Source organism: Cryptotermes secundus, unplaced genomic scaffold (genome assembly GCF_002891405.2).
Source record: "Cryptotermes secundus unplaced genomic scaffold, Csec_1.0 scaffold136, whole genome shotgun sequence".
In the NCBI taxonomy this organism is placed as follows: Eukaryota; Metazoa; Arthropoda; class Insecta; order Blattodea; family Kalotermitidae; genus Cryptotermes; species Cryptotermes secundus.
The window spans coordinates 1738431-1757655 of NW_019718618.1; the positions used below are offsets into that span (position 1 = coordinate 1738431).

General features: G+C 41.8%; 1 protein-coding gene across 1 annotated transcript in view; it reads left to right on the forward strand.

The window, feature by feature from the left end:
- The first annotated feature begins 4902 nt into the window (after positions 1-4902).
- LOC111861721 (aconitate hydratase, mitochondrial) overlaps positions 4903-19225 on the forward strand; it is a 17027-nt gene continuing 2704 nt past the window's right edge. The window contains exons 1-13 of the mRNA XM_023846526.2: positions 4903-5105; positions 5684-5838; positions 6400-6625; positions 7646-7771; positions 9180-9338; positions 9550-9700; positions 11481-11656; positions 12299-12428; positions 13678-13835; positions 14361-14619; positions 15607-15812; positions 16871-17105; positions 18532-18743. Coding sequence (XP_023702294.1) covers positions 5049-5105; positions 5684-5838; positions 6400-6625; positions 7646-7771; positions 9180-9338; positions 9550-9700; positions 11481-11656; positions 12299-12428; positions 13678-13835; positions 14361-14619; positions 15607-15812; positions 16871-17105; positions 18532-18743 — 2250 coding nt within the window. The 5' untranslated portion in view covers positions 4903-5048. The remainder of the gene's footprint in view (positions 5106-5683; positions 5839-6399; positions 6626-7645; positions 7772-9179; positions 9339-9549; positions 9701-11480; positions 11657-12298; positions 12429-13677; positions 13836-14360; positions 14620-15606; positions 15813-16870; positions 17106-18531; positions 18744-19225) is intronic.

Here is a 19225-nt window from a genome sequence, read left to right on the forward strand (position 1 = left end):
ACGAATTTATTAAGGAAATTTGCCTCTCAGAAAAGTAATAGCTTCGTCCGAAAGGAGGTCACATTTACTTCCTTTTTATTCGTTTTTTTACGTGTTAATGTTCGATGCTCATTCGTCACGGCCCATAAGATTGTGAGGCTCGTATAGCTGTGACGACGTAGATTTATATTCGGGAAGTGCTCAGTTTGAATCTCGCCCGGGACACCTGTCCTGACTGAGGTTTTACAGATTTTCCTTGTTCCTCCATGCAAATTGTACGATCATTAGGAGCCGGGATAGCTCAGTCGGTATAGCAACTAGCTACAGGCTGGACTACCGAGAAGTCGGAGTTCGAGTCACGGTGAGGGCAAAAATTTCTTTTTCTCCAAGTCGTCCAGACCGGCTCTGGGGCCCACTCAACCTCCTATCCAATGAGTACCGGGGCCTCTTTCCCCGGGGGTAAAGCGACAGGGGCGTGTAGCTCATTACTCACCTCTAACTAGAGCCGAGGTCAAGAAAATGTGGATCTATACAGCCACTTCCCCATACACCTTCATGGCGTACTGCTTAATTAGTCAAGCACAGGGACAACTTTGCCTTACTTTACGATTGTTAACAATAAACAGCAATCATTTACGTAGATAGCATTGAGCGGTTGATCTCTGTGTTTACTGTGAGGTAAGAAATGAACAGTCAGAAGAAATTGGAGCCTCAAGGGGCCTAAACTACGTGTTCTGTAAATGCGGAGACGGCAAATGTGTTTTGTCTGTATAGTATTTAGTTACTGCGCTTTTTATTTGGGTCAGACATTCCTCATCTGTAACTCCGCAGTTCTTGACAAAAGCGGCACGCGGCACGCATGCCCTTGTTTTGTATTATTATTATTATTATTATTCGAAGGGACATATCGCCTCTGCTCGTCACCTGCTTTCACGCTGGTTTCTTGCTCGGCTTATTGTTCCACCCTGAAAATGGAGGCTGTGTGCTCCTTCGAAACGTCTTTTAGTGGACTACAAGTCGTTATATCCCATAAGGTCCTGCAAATGTCTCCTCCTTTCCGTGAGAGAGTAACCGAAGGAAACTGTGGTGTTCCGGTTAGGCTGCAATACCTCAGTGACCTGTGTTCGATTCTGGACACAAATCATGTTTCATAACCAGTAAAAGTGGAGTTGTTATTGTACTGAATGAAGCTCCTCTCCGTGACACCGTACGGGAGAGTGAAATGTATCGCCCCACACTCCTAACCTCGACACTAGGTGGAGATGAGAGATTAGCTTCATGTTCAGGCCAATTTTTTTATTGCTAGTGGCGTGGCCTAAGTCCCTTGTACTGCGGTCACTTGTGGCCTATTGTACCAGCCCCAGATGATAGGTGAGGGTGATTGTGGAGCAATTGGTGGAATGAAGATTGGCAGGGGAAACCCAAGTACTCGGAGAAAACCTGCCCCAGCACCACTTCGTCCACCTCAAATCCCACTTGACCAGACCCGGGACCGAACCCGGGCCGCCGCGGCGGAAAGCCAGCGACTATCCGCTTGAGCTATGGCGCGTCCTTCCGGCCACTTTACTCCCAGAGGGAATCTCCGTTCTCTCTCCTCGGTGGAGCCTAGAGTCGGTCTGGATGCTGCGGAGAAGAGAACATTCTGTTTTGTCTGCCGGGAATCAAACCCCCATTTATCTATCCAGCTCCTAGCCTAGGTGCTATACTCACTGAGCTATTGCCTCTTCTTAGAATCGCTGCCTACCCGTAAACCGCATAAAACGATTCCTTACTGATGGCGTCCATATGGGTCCTGAGGCTTGTAGGCCCTCGATTGACATATCGATACTGACTATCGACTTGTGTGTCCGCTGGAAGACTTCCGCATAAGTGCTGCACGTTTTCATAAACCATTTAATCCACCTTCCACTCTCGCAATTTGAAAGTATAATTAGAATGATGAAGTCAAGGAGGATGAAGTGGGCAGGACATGTAACACGAATGGGGGAGACGAGGAATGCATATCGGAAATTTGTGGGAAAGCCAGAAGGAAAGAGACCACTGGGAAGACCAAGGCGTAGGTGGGTGGACAATATTAAAATGCATCTTAGAGAGATAGGATGGGATGGTATGGATTGGATTGATCTGGCTCGGGATAGGGACCAGTGGAGGGCTCTTGTGAACACGGTAATGAACCTTCGGGTTCCATAAAATGCTGGGAATTTCTTGAGTAGCTGCAGAATTGGCGGCTCCTCAAGAAGGGCTCAGCTCAATGAGTAAGTAAGTAAGGGCCATGTATATGAAGAAAAATGGAAGGATTAATATTTATATTGACCCACTTACCATGATTTACTTTTCAATTAAAAAACTGTTGTCATATAAATCAATCTGTATTGACATGAAATGAACACATGTCTGTCAACCTATTTCCCGTTATAGGTGGCCCTAACCTGTTCTGTACCATAGCGTCCGTCATGAGACAGCAAGCGTTGCAATCCAATGAGTTCCATTAGGCATAAACTTGTAATTCAAGACAAACCCCCATTTTTATATTGAGAAACGATGTCATGTTTGAAAAGGAAGTATCCCTCACGTTTATAAATGAAAAGCCTCTCTCTGTTTGCGAAACTTCTACTGTATTTAATGCAAATTATAGAGCAAATTTGCTAATGTTCATTTTCCCTTGTAACCTCATTCTAAAAAATTATTCTTCCGAAGAGAAAACATCAGTTTATGAACTTTAATAGTACCAATTAAACTAACTGCCATATTACCACTTGATACCACTATTTCTGGTTCCGCAGAGCCATGGCTGCACACAACATTTACTCATATACTCATTCAGTGAAGGTAAGTCCTTGAGAAGTTAATGGCCACTCTCAGATGGCGAAGAAATTACCCCGGTTTGTTATTGTGTTCATAGGAGTCCGCCTCTGTTCCCTGTCTTGCGCCGTGAGTCCAGTCCATACCACCCAATTCTGTTTTCTAAGATATATTTTAATGTCATCCTCCAATCTACACCTAGATCTTTCTAGTGGTGTTTTTCTTTTCGTTTCCGGCTAAAATTTTGTATTGGTACATGATCTCTCCCGTGCGTGCTACAGTATCTGATCAATCTCACCTTTCTTGATTCGATAATCAAATACAGTAATGCCTGTCACATACTACAAATTATTGAGATCCTTAGTATGACACAACATATTGTCAAGTAGTATGCGTGACTGTAGACGGGGTTTGGATTGATGAATGGATTTACTGACAACTTACAGGTCGTAACTACAAATAACTATACCACTACCTCTATTACCACACTTCAGAGTTCACTAGAGCACACAATTGGTCGCGCGGTCTAAGGCATGGATGTACGTCTGCGTTTATTCTGTGTTTATGTAGGTAACGGCCTTGCAGCAGGCTGATCCCCCGCCCAATGAGTACTACCGACTGTCTTAGGATTAAGAAACTGAAGTGAAACGAAGCGTTTCAAGGATGCCCTATGCTCCAAAGTGGGAGCAACAGGAAAATAGAGAGACAGTACACAGTCTAGTGTTCTCAGTCTTGACTAGTCGTTGCTGGGTAACAGCTCCCAGCAATGGAGATTCCTCACGGCCAACCACTAACTGCCAGCGCTCACTTTTAGCATTCCTCGTGGTTTGGGTCTCACGCGTCATGCCAGAGTAATAGCACGTCGAAAAAATAACCAATTTCACTAACATTCATAGCACTGCTGCTGCCTGAACTACTGTTTTCAGATTTCTCCATTGTGGCTGAAGGCAATCACAGACTTCTTGGAACGGTGCACAGTGTGAGGCATGGAAGAGTGACGTGAAGACTGTGCAGTCGGGACACGAACAGCCAGACAAGGGGACAGACCCTCTATTACTTAGCAACGGCCGCTGTTTACAGTCACCGCCACAATACATGTGACATGTGAATCCGTTGCTGGGCAACGCCCGCAACATACACGCAGCCAACAATACAGCAGCAGTGTTTTCTTTGTGTCCGCATAGCTTGTACATGCGCGGTGACGTCACACAATAATGCGTAGCGGTCACGTGATTTTTTTTTTCCAGAGTCCGTGCCGAGACAATTGGTGGGCAGCAGCCAGCGCGCCAATGGACTGGCTAGATAGTGATCACGTGGCACTTGTGCCGCGTCCCTATAAATGAGCAAAATTCCGAAGACGCAAGCACCCCCGTGTGGAGGCGGGGTCGATTACCTCCACCGTGACCCTGCGAGTCGCAGTAGGCGACGAAAAGGGAAGTCTCAAATCTGAGACAGTAAATTATGTTCGCGAGTACCAAGGGATTCAGACCCGAGAAAGACTACGCTGGCAAGGGCCAGCAGCGTATACAAAAGAAGACACGTCCTCTCGTCAGAGAGAGCGCCCCACAAAAACAAGACCATAGATGTCAAACAGTAATAAATACGACATTAAGACTTACTGACTGACTGACTGACTGTCAGTCGCAATGTGACTTTGACTTTGAGAGGCAAGCAGTAAGCTGAAGAAATATAGAAGAGAAGCGGCAGGAGTACAGAAGAGTACAAGAAATCGGCCTGTGAAGACTTAACCTGTGATTTGAAGACTTTAGGTCTGCTGAAGGTTTACCGACGTTTCGCGGGAACACACTTCCTCAGTCTTCACAGTCGAAGGACAAGCAGTAAGCAGATGACGGTTTCAAATTACGGTCTTCTGGTACGTGACGCCGTGTAGTTTGCTAGGAACTCGCTGCGTTCATATTACGGGAAAACGCTTTTCTATTCTGAAGATAGAGGTAGCAATGTGCTCCGGCGGTCATGTATGACATGTTACGCTTAAATGAGGTGGTATGTAGCTTTGCCGATAGATGGTGCAATCGTACGTGAAGGTGATTGTTCCATGGTCACTAAAATTGCAAGTAGTTGAGATGTATGAATGTTGTCATAATATCTTGTAGTAAATGACACATTATGCTCTTCCTTCTCATGTAACGTTCAACTTAGCTCTGCAGCAGTCTATCAAATTTGCTTCTGAAATACAGTGAATATCAGGTGAAGTTCAGATTGTTACGGCAGATGGCATGAAAGATCAGTGACGTAGCAGACTATTCATGTATTCTCAGCCTTCTGGTGCTATGGCGTACTGTATGCGAGTTTTGCATCGCCAGGTTAGTTAAGTTATTTTAATTTTTGATAAACTTCTACCATTGTATTGTCTATACCTTGATACATATGATTATATTGTGCTTCGCTGGTTGAACTGGTTTGTAAAATATCCACTTTCACAATTACTTTCCAGCTGTAATTAGTAATGCCTGCGTAATGAATTGGACGGAATTTTTCGTGGATATGAGGTCGAGGTCAGAGATGAATGCAAACCGCATATAAGGGAACGAAATATGAGCTATAGTAAAATTTAAAAGTTTAATATACCACAATATTATGCAGCCCTAATTCATTTCATTTTTATTGGGTTAAATTGTCAATAATATAAAGTATATTTGGAATTAGAGTGTTCCACGAACGAATTCGGCATAGAAAGTGTGATTATCGGTTTCTTAAGTATAAAACAGAAACAGCATGTTTTTGCGATGAAGGCTTATACATTCAGATTGCCCCATAAATTGAAATTAAATATGAGTATTAAAGTATTCATGTATAAATTTAAAATGTTATATACTATGGCCATAGGGTTATTGTGGGCCCCAGAAAGTTTATATCTAATCGCAGTATATGTGTGTTGTAGGGCACTTGGTTGCTTACACTAGAAATCCAACGACGATGTTTCCATATATCTCCTTTGGCGGCGGCAGCCAGCAAGGTTGCCATGAGCAAGTTCGACAAAGATACTCCTCTGCCTTACGACAAACTTCTGAAGAACCTGGAAGTTGTAAAAAAGAGGTACCTGTGTGAAGTAGTTCATAGATAATTCTACAGTAATGAACATGTAGAAAATATTTAGTTCCGTGTATTTGAAGAACTCTGTCTTGTGGGGATATAACATCATGTAGACCAGTAAATGTCATCCACAGGATTGTATCCCAGAAAGTGTAACCTCAGATACAACTGTGTTTGTTTTCTCATTAGTCTGTTAAAGTAATATGGTGGGGGGGGGGGAGCTGGTTTGTTTNCCATCTTTTATGCAATAGAGGCAGACAGTAAAAAGGTTACGAAGCAGGAAGTTTGTTTCCCCCCCCCCCACACGTTTCTTTGATGATTTTTCTCCCTGCTATCATCATTCTGCTATTGCTCAATATTCATCTCACTGCCTCCTGAGGTGTGCAGGAGGCCTGACCAGGCAACACATCATCACAGCCTTGCTTGCTCATTAAGTCCTGGCTTCAGCCCTGACCCAGCATCAGGCTGGATGTTATGATAATATTTCTGTTTCAGACTGTAACCCCTGTAGAAGGAAATGTAACACAGTTTTTATGAATATATCAAATCATTTCCAATGTACAGGTTGAACCGACCTCTCACTTTGTCTGAGAAGGTTCTATACTCACATCTTGATGAGCCTGCGACGCAGGAAATTGAGAGGGGGAAGAGTTACCTGAGGTTGCGGCCTGATAGGGTGGCCATGCAGGATGCGACCGCACAAATGGCGATGCTCCAGTTCATTTCAAGTGGTCTGCCGCAAGTTGCTGTGCCTTCAACCATCCACTGTGATCATTTGATAGAGGCCCAGGTTAGTAGTAGGAGTGCTAATTCTGTAATCTGCATGAAATATGGCACTTGTGAACTGTTTATTCAGGTACTTATGTATCAGCATGTTTTGTTTACTGTTGGCTGGGAACGATGAAGCCAGTTCTGTTTGTCCTGGAGCTTGTTTAAACTGTCAAATGAAATTGCCCCTTACCTTTCTCGAAAACAGTGTATAGAGAAAGAGTGGACTGTGATGGTGTGTGGTCTGATAGAAAGTGAGTAACATTTCAGAGTAACTTATTTTGTCTATCATCAGGGTGGAAGAACCTTGAACTTTCTTCATGAAAAATTTTTTCTGTCATATTTTCCCCTCAAATATTTCCTTCTCTTATTTCACTTTATCAATAATTGAGGAGCTATTTCAAGGAAATAGCAGCTGTGGTCTAGAAAACCAAGATTAATGGCCATGGGGATCCGTTGCGCTGACCACGCGACACTCTTTATCCGCAAAAATTGGCACTAACTTCACCTACAAGTGGCGGTCGCTCAGTCGGTATAGTTCGCTTGCGGACTACAGGCCATGGAGTTGTCTTTTTCATTTCTCTTTATCAGTACTGTCGTTCTCTCATTTCTCCTGCTTTTCTAAGCTTGAGGTACGGGTAGCAGGTTCCTCCTAAATAAGCTAACTTTCTTCCAGACTACACAGCGTCATATTCCAGAAAGCTGTAATCTTCAGAGACTTAAGGTTGCTTCTTAGTTTCCAAACATGAGTCCTGTCTTCTGGGATATAACACCATGTAGTCGGTTGGTTGACTTTCAATGGACTACATGGCTCTGTATCCTGGAAGATAGGACTACTGCTATGAAAACCAAAAATCCTGCATACGGGTTCTTTACGAGGGTCGATCAATAAGTACCCGTGTTTGAAGACAGGTGGCGTTGCTGAGGGAAGTTGGCTTTACCGTCGTGTACTGCCATCTGTCAAACGACCCCATACTAAATTTCAGACTGATTCATAGNCAACTGGAAGGATAGCACTTTCAGTGGTATACTCTGTTTTCAGATTGGTGGCACAAAAGATCTGGCACGTGCCAAGGACATCAATGAGGAGGTTTATAAGTTCTTAGCTTCTGCTGGTGCCAAATATGGAGTTGGATTCTGGAAGCCTGGTTCAGGGATTATTCATCAGGTGAGATTTGAAATGATAAGTGGGTAAGTTTATACTGATATTTGTTGATGTTGGCTCAAATGTTTCATTATGAATTTATGCAGATATTTATTGAAGTGGATTATATATACAAAATAGTTAGTGCAGAGTGTGGTGGAAGGTATTTAAATTAGAAGCTCACTTACAGATACATGTGTAGGAATGGCATATATTCTCATCTGTTGTTACGTATAAGCAAATGCGTGTTTGTTTTATCGTGTAATGAACAAAGTCTGTGATGTGGGAAGAATTTTTAAAATTCCTGGAACCAAATTTCAGGATTTGTTATTGTCTGTATTTTTTTTAATTTGCTTAGTGGGGGGTGGAGTCCAGCTAGGTCCACTCGGCACGGTGGGCACTGATTGGCCTATTGTAGCCTGCCCTGGGCGATTATGATGGAGAATTTGGTGGAATGAAGACTGGCAGGGGAAACCAAAGTACTCTGAGAAAACCCGCCCCACTGCCACCTTGTCCACCACAAATCCCACTTGACCAGACCCAGGATCGAACCTGGGCTGCTGCAGTGGGAAGCCAGCGACTAACCACTTGAGCTATGGCGCAGCATTATTATCTGTTTCTCATATCCCCAAAGGGGATCACTGAGCCAAATTCCAGGACGTTTCCCACCCAACAATAGCCTCTAAGGCCTCTGATAGATGGGGGAAGCATTATAGACACCACTAAGCAAGTGGCCGAACTCGCTTGCTCGGCAGGACTGATGGTACACACCATTTATCGGTAGAGTAAAGAGACTGGTAGAATATCATAGAGGGAAGCACAATAGATCAAACTGGTCACGGTGCATGGGGAAACCCACCCTCTCCAAATAACTAACCAACTAACTGTAGTAGACTGTACTAACTGTAGACACGTAGTAAAGAATAGCAGCGGCACGCACACAGAAAGACCACACAGGATAACACCTATACAGTGTGGAAACAAGAACTAGCCGCTGCAGCACTTCAAACACAGGGCGAATAACCCTAACAATTTTAAAATTTTAAAATTTGGACAAGAATTTAAAAGTTCAAAATTAGAACTAAAGATTTTATTATGGTGCTATTACAATAAACTCAAAATTAACGTGTGTGAAGTAATCTACGGGTGGACAGCTATCAACGAAGTAGAAGTTGATAATGACAGGGAGAGTGTTTTAGATGTTAAATTTTGAACTGGGTGCAGTGTGACAGCGACGTGAGTGTTATACACCTGATGATGGCCGTCTGAGGCCGAAACATGTAGTGTAGGGAGCAAGATCAAAGACACAAAATATATTGTTTGCACTTGAGACGGAGTTTATATCATTTATCGTATGGAGTGCAACAGGATGCTTAAATATAATATTGAAACTAACTGTTGTCTGTTTACTTGGGCTTGTTTTGTGTTCTAGATCATCCTGGAGAATTATGCATTTCCTGGCTTGCTGATGATAGGCACTGATTCCCACACGCCAAATGGTGGCGGCTTGGGATGTCTGTGTATTGGTGTAGGTGGCGCTGACGCTGTGGATGTGATGGCAAACATTCCCTGGGAGTTGAAGTGCCCTAAGGTAGGGTATTCTGTCTATTCAACATTATAGCCCTCACACAATCAATCTGGACACTGCAGAGAAGGGAAGAATCTTTACATTGCCAGGAATCGAACCTATGCCGTCCAGCCCATTGCCTGTCACTATACTGCCTGATGTATTGCGACTCCACTTAACATGGATGAGAGGATAAAATTAAGATTCATTAGTATTATTATCATTGCCCCTACAGGTGATAGGTGTAAAACTGACAGGTTCACTCAGTGGGTGGACATCACCCAAAGATATCATCCTCAAGGTTGCTGGCATCCTGACAGTGAAAGGTGGCACTGGTGCTATTGTGGAATACCTCGGTCCTGGTGTTGAGTCCATCTCATGCACAGGTAGGAAATACTGTACCTTGAATTGTGTTACATCAGAATATATTTGAGGGAAAAATGTTTTTTGGTGATAGGAATAGCTTTTCACATAACTGGATTAATCTTATTCTGGTTTCTATTACAGGTCATTTGACTTGTTTTAGAAAGATTATGATCTATCTGGATGTATTGTTCTCATATCTCTCTCTCTCTCACACGCACACGCTGTACTGATCACATAATCTGACATGGGTCTTAAGAACATGCTGAAAGCATAAAACTTCTGTATATAGTGTGACGTGGATGGCGCAACAGGAAGTAGGGGTCATGTGAACTCTGCGGCCTCGCGAGTAATATTACATACCCTCACTCCTTCCATTATTACGCAACGCTCGGTAAACATCCCCTCCCCCACGTTGACGAAACAGAAGAGGAACTGTGTCAGGCGTGGTGACATAACAACATTGGAGCAGCTGCCGCTGCTACGGTAACAGGCCAGTCAACACTCTGTCCCCCTCCNTTAATTAATATTTGACCATACCCAGAACATTTCTAGTAATGACTTTTTCCCTGGTCACATGGTATTAACCCCTTTTAGGCTAGTAAGGTCCTGCCCCACTCCTGTTTTTAGATATTACATAATTTTCTTTTATTGAATTTTANCTTGACGTAACGGCACTTCCCACTGTGACATAACAAGGGGACACCGCTGATAACACGAGGCAACAGGGAACAGTATAAAAAGCTATGTGAGCAGAGTGTGATTAGGAGTGACACAGCGTGGATCGTGAAGTGACCGACGTCAGTTTCAATCCAGCAGTCGTCGAGTCGGTTTGTATTGAGTACATGGCAGGGACTACAGCAGAAGACATAATTGTGATACTGCCGATGGCAGTGGCTGTGTAATTGCGAGAGCAAATGTGCAATAAATTCGCTAGATCCAGAACGGCATGAAGTTATTTGTTGTGCGTTATATGCCCAACACGTGACAATATTTTCACAGTACAGTCCAAGGAGGCTCTTGGTTTCAACTCTTAAAATAGAGAAATACGTGATTTCCATTTCAGGCAGATATGTTAATTACCCCCTCATTGGTGTCTCCACCTTATCGTGGTGAGGGGGTTTGAGTATGTCAAGGACCCTGAGAGCTATACCAGTGGTAGCGTAGCTACTGGCAGGGCCTCCCTTGCTGGACAGGTCAAAGGGTAGGCATCAGACGAAGAGAGACACCAAAAACTGATGCCGGAAGCAGCGTCATCAGCAGCGACTTGAAGCACGGAGCAAATGATCTCGAGATGGTTCAAGTTTGTATAGCAACAGGCGTGACCAGTGTGGTTTGAACGGCTGCTGTACTGCGATGTGGAAAGCAAATGGAAAACCTACCATATTATCACTTTTCCTGGATAGTCTCTTTCCAAAAACAGAGATACCATGTATGCGAGATGTTTCCTCTGGAGACAAAACAATCCGGAGGTAAACTACTCCCCCAATCGGATCTCCAGGGGGGAGTGTTTCTAGAGGAAATGTCATGCAGGCGTTACAACAAGAAGACAGAAGAGGATACTGTCATTTGAAGGAGAAAGCTCTAGATCACAGTAAGTGGATGAATTGTTTTGGAAGAGACTGTGGACCTCTCGTCTGACAGATTACTGATGATGATGTTAATTAATATTTGACCATACCCAGAACATTTCTAGTAATGACTTTTTCCCTGGTCACATGGTATTAACCCCTTTTAGGCTAGTAAGGTCCTGCCCCACTCCTGTTTTTAGATATTACATAATTTTCTTTTATTGAATTTTAGGTATGGCCACAATCTGTAACATGGGGGCAGAAATTGGGGCCACCACTTCCTTGTTTCCATACAACTCTCGTATGAGAGACTATCTGAAGGCGACTAGGCGAGAAGATATCGCCAGCGAAGCTGATAAATATGCCAAGAGCCTTCTGACAGCTGATGCCAATGCCCCATATGACCAGGTATGTTTCCTGCTTGCCTTATAATGCGGCGTGACTGCAGTTACACCAGAATATTTTTCTTTTTTTGAGAATCAGTAATTATCTAAACTTCACAAATTAATTGTGATTTGTTGTGGACAGAGTGGCACTGGGGCAGAGTATAACTTTTTCATATCGATTTTCTTGTGCCACTTTTCCACCAATACTCCACATTGATCCATCATCAGGGGCTGGCCCATTGAAGGCCAGGGTACTGTAGAACTCTGTCTCACCTCACTCTTGCAACAAATTAAAGACACTTAGAAGAATGCTGTCTTCTGGGACGTGGCGCCTTGTCAGTTTTGTGTGAACTGACATTTCAGAGGATCGTATCGCCTCCATCTTCAGGGTAGAAAAATCTACAAACTGGAGCCACCTGCTGACACTTTTCCTCACTCGTTTTTTCTACCATGAAGATGGAGGCGATGAATTCCTCCGAAACATCGGTTCACAGAAGATCAACATGGTGCCACATCCCAGAAGACAGCATTCTTCATAGTAAATGCCTTGGGAATCTCAAATCTTACAAATTAAGACACATATATTTAAATCACTTTCAAGTGTGATGCTAGGTACCCAGGGGAAAGCATTTGAATGAGAACTGAATTGGTGGTTTATTTGTAGGTCATCGAACTGGATCTGAACACCTTGGAGCCCCATATCAATGGTCCGTTCACTCCTGACTTGGCGCATCCCATCTCAAAGGTTGGCAAAACTGCAACAGATAAGGGTTGGCCTGTTGATATCAAAGTTGGTAAGAGATTTGATATCTTTTTATATTAGAATGACTCAAATGTTGCATTGTTGACAGACAAAATGGCCTCTGGAAGTGGAGGATATCTGCAGATATGTTCAGAGTAATTACAGGCAAATGATATCATCCAGCATGGAGGCTGTTTGAGCCAACCACTGCTCAAATCAAAACAAAAATAAGTTATGAAACTGCATGAGGAACCTCAAATTTGTATCACTTGATACACTGGATGTAGATGCGAGGGTAATATTAAAGTGGATCTTAAAGGAATGGGTGTCGAGGTGCACTAGATTCAACTGACTCAGGCTAGGTTCCATTTCCAGTCTCTTTGGAACAGTTATGAGTTCACTAAAAGGCATACAAGACACTCAGCTTCTTAAAAGAAGGCTCCTGCTCTGAGGAGCTGGTTTACATATACGTTACACACTTGAGTGTTGTGATCAAACTATTGTAGCTTATTTTATGGTTATGGCTGCAGTGTCATACAGTCTCGATTTACATAACAGTTCAGCTGATATGGGTGCCAGGCCATGAAGGTATTGCTGGAAATGAAACGGCAGATCAGCTGGCAAGAACAGGATCTGAACAGCCGTTCATAGAACCTAAACCAGCTTGCGGCATCTAAGTTGGAGTTGCCAAGAAAGCGATCAGGGACTGGACTAACAGATATCACAGAAAACACTGGGAATCCACAACTGCATTCAAACAGGCTAAAGGATTTATATCAGGACCCTCTGCCAGAAGAGCGAGGGACCTGTTAAAATTAAGCGGAGATCAACTTGAGTGGTAGGATTTCCAAACATTTCAAAACTGGGACGACCCAACTTGTGAAAAGTGTCTACAGGAAGATGAATCAGCCACACGCATCATATGTGATTGTGAGGCTATAGCTTACCTAAGATATCGCCACCTGGGTAAGTTCTTCAAGACACCAAGTGACTTTTGTGACGTCCCTATAAATAAAGTCCTACATTTCATTCGAAGTGTAGGATTAATAAAGGGTTAATCCAAAGGGAAAGCACAATAGATCATTGAAAGTCGCAGTGAAAGGGCCGGTTTTTATGGCTCACCCCTCATACTCATACAGTCTCAATTTCCAGGAATAAATTTCAAAGAATGCCAAATATTTTTGTTTCAGCAAACATTTCAGTTGCCATCTTCAGGATGAATAGTCAGGAGTTAATGGTACTCCTAATGTTCTCTTAGTCAAATGGAACTCTGTTTTTTAATGTAGATGTTTGCTCCTCAGGTCTCATTGGCAGCTGTACAAATTCAAGCTACGAGGATATGGGTCGGTGTGCCAGCATCGTAAAACAGGCTTTGACGCATGGTCTTAAGTCAAAGATTCCCTTCAACGTGACTCCAGGGTCTGAGCAGGTTCGGGCAACTATTGAACGAGACGGCATTGTAAGTTCTGCATAAATTTGAACTCTTGCCCTCGATCTCCTAGTAATAATAAAGGCTGGAATTGCATAACAAAAATAACTCAGAATTTGAACGACAAAGAGTTTGTAAACTTTGAACTCAGGAATTTGACAGCAGCCAAAATGTTGATCTTTATTTTCATCATAGTGCTGTTTTTTCTACTATGTAAGAGGCATCTCCCCCCCCCCCCACAAAAAAAAGGGGGCACTAAAAATCCTAGAATGTCTTATAATGAGAAGTAAAGATGAAGAGGTATGTAAAATATACCACAATTAACAAGTTATTTATACTAAACGGGACAGATTAGTATGAACACTAAGCTGAGGAAAATCTGAAATGGAGGAAGTTTATCACTGAGATTATTGACTTGAAATCATTGAAACTGAATATGAAGTGAGGGGAAACATTAAATGGAGGTCATTTCTTAATTCCCGTTTTGTAAACCATTATGCTGTTTTGCATGAAAAATATGGTAATATGTGTAATTAATTTCTTCCATACGTCTAGGCCCAGACGTTGAGGGACTTTGGTGGTACTGTCCTAGCCAATGCTTGTGGTCCCTGCATAGGTCAGTGGGATCGTAAAGATGTGAAAAAAGGCGAAAAGAATACCATTGTTACATCATACAACCGAAACTTCACTGGCCGTAATGATGCCAATCCAGCAACTCATGCCTTCGTAACATCACCTGAGCTAGTGACAGCGCTGTCTATTGCAGGAACTCTGAATTTTGACCCAACCAAAGATAAACTGAAGGGAACAGATGGTAAGTTATAAGATAAAAAGGTAAAGCTACTCCTGTAACAGGCCATGAAGGCTCATAGGGTTGTGAGACGTCAAGGTTCGAACATCATCTAGACAGTCAGCTCACAGATGGCAATAAGGTTGTCAGTCTTATGCACTGGCCGCCCTTTACCCCCAGGAAGATTCCTGGTACTCATTTCTGTTAGAACCTGAGTCGACCCCAGGGCCATAATGCAGCTGGAAGGAATAGGTCAATTGAAAAAATCCACCTCCTCAGGACTTGAACCTGCGTCCTTCCAGCTGGTAGCATAGTGCCTCAACCAACTATGCTACCAAGTATCAGAGGGTATTTTCGAAGACTCATCTAGCAGATTGACTTGTGTTCAGGAGGTCCTGATTTGAATCCCAGTTGGGATGCCAATTTTCGTGCTGGAGGTTTTTATGACATTTCTTATTTCCTCCGAGTGAATTTTGTGGCAATACATCAACTTAGACTGCAACTGCTTCCTTTCATGTTCTTTCCAATTCATTATTTACTGATCATTCTGAAATATGGTGGTGCTCAGTGCTACTAACAGTAAGATGTAAACAAATAAATATTGATTTGTTTACAATATTATATTTAAGCATCCTGTTACACTCACAGAATCTATATGAGACAAACTCCTTAAGAGCAACAATTTTATTGTAGTCCTTTCTTCTTCCCTTCCTCCACACTACATGTTTCGGCCCTAAATGGCCATCATCAGGTGTGTATTCTTACGTAGCTGCTACACTGCCCGTAGTTTAAAATTTAAAATCACCAGTCTTTCCAATTGTATGTATGTATAAAATCTTTGTTAACCTACATGCGTCAATTTGAATTCTAAAATTTGCACTTTTTTAAATCTTCAATTCAAATTAAAATGTCTATAAATTTTCTTTCTCCAAATGTTTAAAAAATAAAATATAAACATAAAATAAAATATAAAGAAAAGAAAAATCATTTTGATATTATTAATATTTGTAGGTAAGGAATTCCTTTTGGACTCACCATATGGAGATGAGCTGCCATCAAAAGGTTTTGATCCTGGTGAAGATACGTATGAAGCACCGCCTAGAGATGGCAGCAAGTTGAAGGTAGATGTTGACCCAAAGAGCCAGCGACTGCAGCTTTTAGAACCATTTGATGTTTGGGATGGAAAAGATCTGATTGACCTCACCATCCTTATTAAGGTAGTTGCATTGTAATGGCAATTTGTAATGCAATTTTATCCCACCATAGTTAGGAGCGTATATGGTAAGATAACAAGTCTAAAGTGGACGGACTTACAAAGGAATATATTTAATTTTTGTTAACCTGTAAATTTTGTGACAAATAGAATATTCAAGACTCCCTGAGTAGATTCTACAGGGTTCTGAGAGTGTTGTATAATACTCAGAATTGCTGGGTTTCTGGACTTAATCCATCTTCCAGTATTCTAGAAACTAGAAAACAATGTTTCGGAAACTGGATCTGTTTCCAAAACTTGTTTTTTAGTTTCTAAGATACTGGATGATGGACAAAGTCCAAAAACGCAGTAATTCTGAGTACATAGCAGGACCTCAGTGAATTATGTAACAGTGGAGTTCCTACATTGACACTGTGAGGGTAACAATTCCTTGAGCAATTAGTTCGTCACAGATACTCTGTTCTGTGGAGTTAGCTAGCAGAGAGCAGTAATATGTTTTTTTTTTTTTTTTTGAGCCAATTGACAATACTGCTTGCAAAATTGCTTTGCCATGTTGGTGTGTGTGTCCACATGTAACAGCTCAAGAAAGAGTTAATGGTTACTGTGAAAAGTCATATCATGGAGTTTTTAATAGAATTCATCAGCACATAATAAAGTTAGGTTAAGATTGAACAAGAAAGAACAGTTTACATGAAGACCTACATGCAGTTCTCCACATATCTCGAGCAGAACTCTAGATATTTATTGGAAGAAAAAGGAAATGTTTCAGGTAAACATTGTAGAGGACAGTGAAAAACATTTTATGTCCAGTATCCTTTTCCCACGTGTTTTGTGGTTCTCAGGATAATTAAGCAAGAGAGAATGAACAAGGCAGACTATTCTATTACGCTTGTTCCATCTAACACAACTCAAAGAATGTATAACATTATTATACATTCTTTTGAGTTGCATTAGATGGAACAGGCATAGTAGAATTTTTTGGAAATATGCAACAGGATGCACTCTTTAGAGATTGAACATGGCATACATATATGTATGTTAACTTACCTTCTTTGTCTCAAGGTTAAAGGGAAGTGCACAACGGATCATATTTCGGCAGCTGGACCTTGGCTCAAGTACCGTGGACACTTGGACAATATTTCTAACAATATGTTCATTGGCGCAACCAATGCTGAAAATGATGAAATGAATAAGATTAGAAACCAACAAACAAATGAGTGGGGCACAGTTCCTGATGTAGCACGAGCGTATAAAAAAGTTGGTATTAAATGGGTGGCCGTTGGAGATGAAAACTACGGTAAGTTTATAATTCTGGTTAAACCAAGAAATTCATAATAAATTTTCGAATGTGTAGTGTTTGTATAAATTACGTGTACTAGAAGATAAGGTAATTTTCAGGCGTGTTCACAGGCCCCCTGTGCATCCATTGATATTACTGCATCTGTTTGTATCCTTGAAACAGTTGCATAATTGTATATAGGGGGGATACTGACTTAAGCCTGTCAACATGCTCCAGTTTTGTTTAAAATTGAACAGTAATGAACGTTACATGAAGACCTGCATGTTTTTATGCATATATCCTTGGGTATAGCTCATTAAATATTTGTTGGAATAAAAAAAGTTCCAATCAAAAGTTATAGGCAGAAATGAAATATATGGAGCTGAGCCCTTCTGGAGGAGCCGCCAATTCAGCAGCTACTCAAGAATTTCCCATCATTTTATGGAACCCGAAGGTTTATTACCATGTTCACAAGATCCCTCCACTGGTCCCTATCCTGAGCCCGATCTATCCTCTCTCTCCAAGATCCATTCTATTATTGTCCAACCACCTACTCCTTGGTCTTCCCTGTGGGCTCTTTCCTTCTGGCTTCCCCACCAATATCCTATGTGCATTCCTCGTCTCCCCCATTCGTGCTACATGCCGTGCCCACCTCATAAACATGAAATATATTTATATTTATAATAAAACTCCCATTTGTTATCTTTTGAGTTAAGTTTAACCCTCAGTTAGCATTCAGTTTCAATAATTCCAAATCAGTCTCATAAATTTCACCTACTTAATATCATCAGTTACTGTTCTTACCCAGTGGCCCCAAGTAAACCATAAATGGGGGCTTCACTGTGTATATGTTTAATTGAAACATAATTGTACTTAGTCATAAGGACTTTTTTATTTTATCAAAATAAACATCTCAAATATTTGACCTTAATGCAGTTTAACATGTCCTTTGTAATCCTTACTGCTGAACATCTTTTAAGGGGAAAAATTAAAGAGTTTGTAATGTATTTCAGCATTCTGTTGCACATCTTTATTAAACCTCTATGTATTTAGTCCGTCAGTAATGCAACAGTCATTAAAATATTCACTATTCAAAACCAATACATGTTTCGGCCACAGATGTTTCGATGCATGTAGACTGCAACACACAATTTTAGCATGCATCAAGACAGTGTAACAGTTAACACACATCAGAACACCTGAATATTTTAATGATTTTTGCATTATTGACGGACTAAATACATAAACATTTAATAAAGAGTTTGTGTTTGGTGTTGACACGTTACACTGAATCTTCTGGACCTGTATCACGTATTATTTCAAGTTATGTGGGTGTATACTGGTCTAATAAACACTGCCAAGCCTCCATAGCTTTGTATGTTCCAAGTGTTTCCATAGTTATTGAAACAGAATGTATCTTGTTTCTCATCTGTTGTGTTTATAGGGGAGGGGAGCAGTCGGGAACATGCTGCCCTGGAACCCAGACATCTTGGTGGCCGTGCCATTATTGTTAAGTCCTTTGCCCGTATCCATGAAACAAACCTTAAGAAGCAGGGTCTTCTGCCTCTGACATTCGCAAACCCTGCAGATTATGACAAGATTCAGCCTTCAGATAAGATCTCTCTGCTTGATCTGAAGAATCTTGCACCTGGAAAGGTTTGTTTGTCATTTTAATTAAGATTAATTTGCTAAGAGCTGCAATTATTTTGTAACCATAAACATCAAATTGGGAAGCACATAAGTGCTGCTCTTATATATATATATTGTCGCGTATTGGGCGTATATCGCGACAAATAACTTCACGCCGTATTTTATATAGCGAATTTTATTTCACATTCGCACTTACAATCACCCAAATTACAGATTTACGACTACTGCTATCTGCAGTATCACAACTAGTACACTCCAAATGCCAGAATACAACTGACTGGTTGCTGGCTAACTCGGAACTAACTCGGAGGTAGCTCGAGGACTGACTCGTAGGTAGCTCCAGGACTGACTGTGAATAGCCTTCGCTGCCCCTCATGTAGCCTCGATCGGACAATACAGAAAACGGCCACGTAATAAGTACCCTTGTTACCTGGCGCTGTGTTGCTAGTAACGCTAGCGGTAGTAACCGCTGTTACCACCGTCGTCTC